The sequence below is a fragment of the Triticum aestivum genome, chromosome 6A (genome assembly GCF_018294505.1).
Source record: "Triticum aestivum cultivar Chinese Spring chromosome 6A, IWGSC CS RefSeq v2.1, whole genome shotgun sequence".
NCBI classification, from domain to species: Eukaryota; Viridiplantae; Streptophyta; class Magnoliopsida; order Poales; family Poaceae; genus Triticum; species Triticum aestivum.
Genome location: NC_057809.1, coordinates 486,960,868 through 486,969,937, shown reverse-complemented (window position 1 = coordinate 486,969,937; position 9,070 = coordinate 486,960,868). Strand labels below are relative to the sequence as shown.

The following is a 9,070-nucleotide window of genomic DNA, read 5'->3' as shown; positions in this document are numbered from 1 at the left end:
TCATGATTCATGCTCCAACTCCTCCTCATCTGCTTCATAAAGCTCTTTTACATCAGTGTCTCCTTCAAAGTGATTGAGAGGATCAGCTCTATGCCTCTTCATTGCCTCCAGCCTAGCTATTATGTCTTCATCTTCTAAAATCTCATTGTCACTATCACTATCAATGAACTCTTCAGCAAGCAGCTCTGGAAGTTTTCTCTTTGCTGCCTTGTACTTCTCTTTTTGTTTCTTATTGGTCCTAAACTTTTCAATCTCTTCATTCCTCTTCTGCTCCATCATCTGCTCAATCTTCTCTTAATCTTGGTCTGTCTTCATGAAGTACTCATGCCTCTCATTACCATAGTCCAATGCAAACTCTAGTTCACTTGGACCCTTAAGCTTCAAACATGAAATCTCATGGGTGTTCATGACCTGCACATGCTGTGGTTGGGGCTTCACTGGACCAGGGAAAAGAACTCCTGAAGTATCTACCTCATAGACAAGTGGTACACCTAATTCAGACAAAGGGGCTTGCTCTTCATAAACATGACCAATGTTCAGGTCAGCTGGTGTGGGTGCATCACTTCTCATAACTATAATGTTAACAACATTATTTCCCTTACTACATATGCCATCCAACATTTCTTCCACCTTGTCATCATCAGTTAATTCTTCCATTCCTGAAACCCCAACTCCTGGATCTCTGACATAATATATATAATCTCTTGAACTAAAGCCTTCCAACTCTATTAGTGTAATAAGATTCCAGTATGTTATGTCTGATAAGCAAATGGTTCTTTCCAAATTATCTCTATCAAAGAAATGGAACCTCACTTCCCATTCTTCATCATCCAACCTAGTTCATTTAACATAGTTGTTAACATTCAGATAAAACTAGTGTTGAACAATATAGATAAAATTTAGTCAAACCTAGTGTTAAACAATTTAGTTAAAATTCAGCTAAATCTCATTTACAACTGACTACTGAGCCATTATGCTCAAAACTAGTGTGCAATTGCAGTTAAAACTACTGAGCAATTAAGTTAAAAACAACTTAGTTAGCGTGACTGAGCAGTTCAAATTCAGCTAAGTTAAAACTATTGTTATAGTTAAGTTAAAAACAACTTAGTTAGCATGACTGAGCAGTTCAAATTCAGTTATGTTAAACTAGTGTTACAGTTAAGTTAAAAACAACTTAGTTAGCAAGACTGAGCAGTGCAGATTCAGTTATGTTAAACTAGTGCTGCCGTTAACTTAAAAACAACTTAGTTAGCATGACTAACATGTGCAATTATGTTAAACTACTGACCAGTTCAAATTTGCACTCCAAACCATTACTGTAACCCAATAATCCTAACCAAATACCTATTGTGTACCTAGAACCCAAACATTACAGATAAAATTCAGTTAGCATGACTCAATAATTAAGGGCAAGCTAATTTGCAGTTCACCACCATTACTGTAACCCAATAATCCAAACCAAATACCTACAACATAATCCCCAACTCTGTACTTGTCCTAGAACCCTAACCCTAGAATCCAGATCGGGGAAACAGGGAAACACTGAGGAGGGGGGAGGATGGATGGCTTACACCACACCGCCGAAGGAGGATGCAAAGTGTTGGCTGCCCGTCGGATTTGCCTTCACCACCTTGGCAAATGCCCTAGCCGCCGCGTACTATGGGTCCAGGGATTGGGGAGGAGGCACCGCCTGAGAAGGATTTGAGCTCCCGCAGAGCTCGAGTGGATCTCCATCACCACCAGCATTGCCAGCAGAAGCGTCGCCGCCGCCACCGACGCCGCCGCCAGGTTTCGCCATTGAAGACCAAGGGAGAGCAGAGGAGCGAGTGAGGGAGAACTGGAGTGGGGGTGGCGCGGTCGGCCCGACCGATGCGAGCCGACCAAGTCGTCTCGACCAGACGGCGCCGTTTGAGGTCCGTTATGCCACGTAGGAGGAAACCAGGCCCAAGCTATCGGAAACGCACTCAAACGAAGCAAATCGGTCGATCAGTGCACACTGCAAAAAGTTTACTGAATGTGCGGTGTTTTTTGCAAATGATTAGCGACCCTGTGGTTTTCCGCAATCGGTGCCCCAAATGTGGTGGTTTTTTGCAATTCACTCCCTTTAGTTCGGAAGTTCAAACATCCGTGAAGAGTGACCGGTCACTCATTAAATATCCACTTCCACAACCGGGTATCAAATCCATACAACCACATGCATCTACATTATCCCACACGTAGCATCCGACTACTACATCAATACATACCATCGGCCTATTAAAAATTGGCATGTCCTACATACTATCTATGGAGAAACATCATCCACGGCTGCTTTTACCCTTGTCGGTGCCCTTGGCATCTTTGTCACGGTGCTCGAAGACACAAAATGGATCAAGCCAAATCTGCTCATCGCCGGAGCTGCCCAACCAGTCATTGTCCTCCTTCTCCTCTTTGGGGGCGGGGGAGGGGGGTCCGGCCATGGCACGGACCGCCCTCCCGCACCCTTTGTTTCGCACGGCAGGCACACTAGTCCCTACAACACTCATACACCTCTGCACCGAAGATGGGGCCGCAAAAGGACCTCACCGCGTCCGGCAAGGCAGAAGGTACGTGCCTCGAGCCTCCAGCCCCGACGGATCCAAGCGCCAGTTGCGCCGACGCAATGGATTCCAGCCGGATCAACTCCAAACTCGGTCGGCCACACTCCTCCCGTGAGCGGCGGACGACCATCGCCTCCTCGTCCCCGCATGAGATGATGTCCCAGAGAAGGCCGAAGATCACCGGAACAGAGATTTGGGGCCAAGTGGAGTGGACCAGCTAGGGTTTGACCAAGTGGAGTGGATTGGCTAGGTTTGATCCAGGATGCAGATACGGGACGAATATATGTTGTGTCAGCTGGGCCAGCATGGACCAAATCCGACGTGTCAAACGCGCCCGAGCGCGTCCGGGCCTCCCCATATCCTCCCTAAATTTGGGTAGGATGTGAGGGGTGCCAGTCAGCCCAACATATAGAGCCAGTATGAGAAGACCGTCTAGGTCGGGATTTTGTGACCTGCCAGTGACCCGGCCGTCCGCCCGGACGTATAGGGATACAATACTTGAACATGATGAACCAAACTAAACTCTGAATGAAACATTGCAGAAATAAAAAAACATTGCAGAAATCAATAGAAACAAAAAAGGAATATATGAACATTTCATTCCCAGTTCACAAAAGATATAGGAGATTTCCCCCATACATTTCATGGACGAAATAGCAGGAGTTAGATTTAGAGGACCACCAATTAGAATGCCCACACGTACAACTGGCAGCGTACAAAAAATTGCAGGCAGTGTCCCGTATAGCAGAGTCTCATTCAGTCATGCTTATATTCAGGCTGTTTCTCATTGTTCTCCTCCCAACTCCCATATTGCCCTTTGTCATCATGGCAACAAACTCTCCGTAATCAATGCGACCGTCCTAGAGAACAAGAGACAGACAAGCGCAATTAGACCAAAGCTCTATTGCAAACAAGCAGCAACACATCAAAGTTCAAAGGTTCTACAGTGACAAATTAGTGAGATGTACTTGTCTATCATTGCACCATATGGTATCATTTGGCGAGCATCTATGCCCCAAGTTACATCTGTAGACATTTTCAATAGAGAGCTTTTGAAGGTTTATGCACCCAGGCGTTACAGTCTTGTTTTAGGAACTAGGACTAGGATAGCTATAGCATGTAGCACAATTTAAAGGCCATAGATACTCCAGCTGCTTATAATTCAGCATATACCTACCCTACTACATGTGTGAGTTATAACAAACTAATAGAAACATATGCAATCTAATTTAACATTAAAAGTATTATAAGTGTACGGCACTATAAGCTTCATTTTACTTACATTATCCTGGTCAGCTTCGATTATGACGTCATCAAGAAAAGCATCTGGCATGTTATGCTCTTTGCAAGCTTGCTGGAGCTCGTCCACTGTAATGTAACCACTACCATCCTTGTCAAAATAAGAAAAGGCTGCCACAAGATGTTCCTCTCGCTCTAGTTTATTGAGATGCAATGTAGCAGCAATGAATTCTATATAATCGATGGTTCCACTGTTGTCCACATCCGCCTGAAGTTATTCAAATGAAACCAAATAACATGTAAGACCATAAGTTACTCCTTTTAGGAGTGATGATTCTAAAATCCTGCATCATAAAACATATGCTCGGTATGAAAGAGGGGCAGTAACGAAACAGACAAGAAAGTTGTGGTGCCAGGAGCTAGGACCTGTAGTTTAAGTACCTTAAACTTGTAGGGACTAATGCGTAAAATCTGAAGAGCTAAATGAGTTTTTGAAAAAGCTTTGGAGTCGAGCACCGGCTAAGACAAAACTGAACTGAAGTTGCACCATAGGCACATAAGCACATTTTCCATGGAAATAAAATGATTGAGTATTCTAAGTAAAATACGTTTCAGCTGTAGATCACAAAGACAGACGGGGTAAACATAAAGTAAGAAAAGTGTGTTAAATTTCGAAGTCCTGGAATAGATCAGTTAAACGAACTAGTTTCAATATAAAGATATTTATATCCAATTCATTCAAGCTGAGAATAGTCTCACACAAGCTGCAAACCATCATAAAACTGGGGAAGCAGAATAATTTAATGGCATTGCATGTTTCCTACTCAGCTGACAGGCCCACAAATACCAAGTGGCCAAAGCTTATGGCCCTTTCATAGTCAGAAGCTAAGATGCCTCATAGAAGAACTAAAAACAAAAGGAAAGGTACTTAAGCTAGCAAGTCCAAGCGAGCATTGTTACTGATGTTCAGCCAACTTACCGCTTCCATAAGATCACGAATCTCAGTATCTTTTAGTGTTGAACCATACTTTCGCATGCCTTCTTTCAGCTCATCATATGTAATTGCACCGCTATTGTCTGTGTCCATTGCCTCAAACATTTCTTTTAATCCTGCAATCTCCTCCTCTGAAAGGCTCTCAGCAATTACCTGAATAAATGGAAATCCTTTGTTAATACAAAACCAAGCAATTGTGCCACATAAGATAAAACAAAATGAAATGCAAAAAGAGTCGCACGACTAGATTACTAATTGTACACTAGACAAAGTAGTTATCTTGAGTAAATAGCAGACTGGTAATTCGGGGGTAACGTCAGTACATTATTTGTTGAATATAGTGTCACAATAAGTCAACAGAAGACAAGAGAATCCAATTGATTTCTTTAAAACATACATCAGTAGAAACACTAATAAAGGATATTTGTGATGATAAAGTTAACACAAAATGAGAAAAAGCAATGAACATTATAACGACTATAAAGCAAATGGACATAACTTCACTGCTGCACATGGTTAATTACTATAGGATCAGCTAAAGGTACGTACTCGCAAAGCCATCTTCTTTAACTTATTCATTGCTGAGAACTGCTTAATGCGAGAAAGGACAGCTGGATCAAGTGGACGATCAGGAGCAACTCCATGATCACAAATCCAAGGGTGACCTGAACAAGTAAGAAAAAGATTATTTTACATGTTTATTACACAATTGTACATGTATTGTACATATATATTGCTCTGTTTTTTACATACTAAATGGTTTGTTTTCCCCTTTTAAACAAGCATGAGATGAACTAATACTCCTTCTGTATCAAAATATAAGACGTCTTTTTGACACTATCATAGTGTCAAAAGGCGTCTTATATTTTGATACGGATTTTTGACACTATCATAGTGTCAAAAGGCGTCTTATAGTTTGATACAGAGGGACTAGATAATAACAGGTACATATCTGAGAACAATCCCATACAGATTAAAGTTCGAAATTCCCAACTGCAAGAGTTTAGAAATTGAGGTTTCCATGAGTCAATGAGACTCTGAAAAAGATCTTATTTCTCATCAACCAAAACAATGTTGTGCTTGTGCAGATATATGTCTTGAGGCATTACGAGATGGCCACACTGCTCAGAACAGGTATCAGAACAACATATTCACCCAAGGACCTGAATTAAGAAACAAGATCTGGAGTCCTGGTGGAAGTAACTAACATAGAACTTCATGTGCTGTTAGACGCTCTGCGGGGCGAGGATTCAACATTCTCATTATGAGATCCTTTGCACTATCAGAAATAACAGGCCAGGGATCACTATCAAAATCAATAACGCCTTTCAATACTGCATCAAATATTCCTTGCTGAGTCTCTGCAATAAGTACATTCAGAAAATCAGCCTAGAGCAGTAGTAAAAAGCTAGAAAGGAGTTCTAGTATTAATCAGAGTTAACAATCAAACATAATGCTCTACCTGCCCAAAATGGTGGTACACCACTTAGTAGTATGTAAAGAATTACACCAGCTGTCCATACATCAGCTTCTGGCCCATAACGTTTGCGCAACACTTCTGGAGCTACATAATAAGGGCTTCCGACAACATCAGTGAAAACTTGACCTGAAAAAAATAAAACAGCATAAGGAATTGTTCATAAGATAATTCTGAATAAAATGAATATAATAAGTGGTCCATAAGATGCACATTACTCCTAACAAAGTGAACATATAGGACAAGAGATAGTAGGGTAGGAACAGGGGTGGAGTTTAAAGTGGCTCCTATTTGTTGCATCTGAAAACCACCTTAGAAGCTGTTAATGATGAAGTTAAAAGATAACCCTGATTTTTTTAACACAGTAACACTGAATTGTAATTTTTGCCTCCATAGTAGTATATCTTGTGGGTGGTTGTGATCTCAATTCCACCAACGAAACATTTGGGTTCCGCAGCAGCGGAAGGAAGTTAAATTTTGTTGCCTTGCCTGAAGCGACTCACCAGGCTTGAAGAAGACGGAGAGGCCGAAGTCGATGGCCTTAAGCGACATGTCGTCATCCTTGTTGGCCAGCAAGAAGTTTTCAGGTTTGAGATCCCTGTGGATGACCCCGAGCGAGTGGCACGCCTCGACAACTCCTACAACGATGCGCGTGAGCTCGGCCGCCTTGCGCTCGCTGTAATGCCCCCGCTGTATGATGCGGTCGAAGAGCTCGCCGCCGCCACAGAGCTCCATGACGATGTGGACGTAGACCTGGTCCTCGTAGGCGCCCTTGATGGCGACGACGTTCCGGTGGCCGGCGAGGTGGTGCATGATCTGGATCTCGCGGCGCACATCCTCGACATCCTCCTTGGTGATGAGCTTGCGCTTGCCGATGGACTTGCAGGCGTAGTCCGCCCCGGTGGCGCGGTCGGTGCAGAGGTAGGTGGTGCCGAACTGGCCCTGCCCGAGCTTGCGGCCGAGCAGGTAGTGGTCGTGGAGGCTCGGGGTGGGGTGGCCGAGCACGTTGGCCGTCAGCTCCGCGGGGGCGAGCGAGCCCCGGCGCATGCCGGCAGCGGGGGGCGGGGCGGCCGCGTCGGCCACGGCCGCCGGGCGCGAGGGCCGCTTGCCCGGCGGCGAGTCGGCATCGGCATCGGCGGCGGCGGCGGCGACGGGCGCGTAGCCCGAGTCGTGGCGCTCCGGCGCGCCGCGGAAGCTGGAGAAGTACTTGGATCTAAAGGTGACGCCGCACGTGTTGCCCATCACACGGCCGCGGGAGGCGACCTCTCTCGCATCTACCTGAGGCTCCGACGGGGTCAAGGCTGGCTAGGCTAGGGGCGGAGGCGTCGCGGCGCGGCTTGGCTCGGACAGGGAGCGTTGCGGCGCGGCCGATGGAGCTGAAATGGGCGGAGGCCGCGAGGGTGAGACTTGTTGCGGCCTCGGGACTCCGGAGTGAGCTGGAGGCGGCGGCGACTTCACGGCGGCTTCGCGGTCACGTTTGCGGAAAGCGAAGCGAAGGTTGCGGCGGCCTGGCTCTGCTGCGTTTCCGTTGATTCCGGGCGGAAAGAACGCACGGACTGGATATACAATTTGGCATTTGTCTGGGTGCCCCGCCACTGGCCACGGATGCAAAGATCCAGTCGTGCAGGAAATGTTGGCTAGTATTTTTTTAGGGACAAAAAATGCTGGCTAGTTTTCTCCCACAAAAATGATAATTTCCTCTTTCTTTCTTTTTTCTTGTTTTTGCAAACAGAAGCCTTCAGAGAGGGCTAAACATATTCATAGGCAACTAAGACAGTGTAGGCAGAGAGGCTTCCGCGTGGGAAAGAGATGGCCTCCGAAGCCATTTTGGAGTTACTTTTAGTTTTAGAAGCTTTGTTGCATACGGGCATCTCCAACCGTACCCCAAAAACAGACATGTCCGGAAGAGTCCGCGGACAGTGATATGAAAGCCAGCCATCCAATCCTAAACATCAAACATTCGGACATGTTTCAAAAGGAATTTGAACAAACCGGGCCTCTGGTCCCAATTGTTCAGAAATTTGATATCATGTTCAAAAAATAAAAATGTGTAGAAATTTGGAAATATGTTCATGTTTTTAAAAACATTTAGAATTTTGAAAATACGTTTGCATTTTCAAAAATATTCCAATTTCAAAAAATGACAAGGATTTCAAAAAAATGGTCCAAATTTTTTAAAAAGTATACAAACTTTAAAATTGTTTGCGCTTTTCAAAAAGTTCACTTTTTAATAAGAAAATCTTGATACTTTGAAGAAAAAACCCGACTAAAACCCAATTGCTACAGAGCATCTAACTGTCTAGTGTCCAACTGGACTGTCCTAGGTAGCAGCGCTTTGTGTGGGTGGCTGGTATTTGGACGCACAGAGCATCTAATAGGAGCTCCCACGAACTCCGCAAAAAAAAAAAATAGGAGCTCCCACGCGGCATAGGAGGTGTCCTAGATTGTTTTTTTCTTCCTTTTTTTGAGTGAGGAATTTTTTTTTAATCGGAGCTCTCCTTTTTTTTAGGAGGTCTCCTGGTTTTGTGTACTTTTTTTTTAGAAATTCCTGGTTTTGTGTACATTTTTTTGAGTGGTTGGTTTTGTGTACATTGGCTTGCATTGTTGGGAAAAACGAAAAATGTAGGACCGGTCGGGCCGACTGGTGCTGTGGTCATAAGGCCGTGTTGTTGTATGCCTGGTTTGGACTGGACCAAAAGTCCGGGTGCTCCTGTTCGGCGATTTAAGCGCCAGCATCATCGCTCGCACGCGCCGCCTAGTGGACCGGCCCAGCAACTTGCT

At 44.7% G+C, this 9,070-nt stretch overlaps 1 protein-coding gene across 1 annotated transcript; it reads right to left on the bottom strand.

Moving 5' to 3' along the window:
• Window positions 1–3,147: 3,147 nt before the first annotated feature.
• LOC123128025 (calcium-dependent protein kinase 5) lies at window positions 3,148–7,837 on the bottom strand. The gene is made up of 7 exons (XM_044547925.1): window positions 6,793–7,837; window positions 6,275–6,418; window positions 6,021–6,173; window positions 5,362–5,477; window positions 4,798–4,965; window positions 3,862–4,086; window positions 3,148–3,439 (listed from the first exon to the last, which is right to left on the bottom strand). Exons 1-7 carry the CDS (start codon window positions 7,529–7,531, stop codon window positions 3,332–3,334), a joined length of 1,653 nt encoding a protein of 550 aa, XP_044403860.1. The 5' UTR covers window positions 7,532–7,837; the 3' UTR covers window positions 3,148–3,331.
• Window positions 7,838–9,070: the final 1,233 nt, after the last annotated feature.

Coding starts and splice junctions, on each gene's coding strand:
- LOC123128025 (XM_044547925.1), bottom strand. CDS start 7,531: ATGGGCAACACGTGCGGCGTCACCTTTAGATCCAAGTACTTCTCCAGC. Junction 6,174..6,274: donor TGTACCACCATTTTGGGCAG/GTAGAGCATTAT, acceptor TACTTATTGCAG/AGACTCAGCAAGGAATATTT. Junction 3,440..3,861: donor TCGAAGCTGACCAGGATAAT/GTAAGTAAAATG, acceptor CTTGTTCTCTAG/GACGGTCGCATTGATTACGG.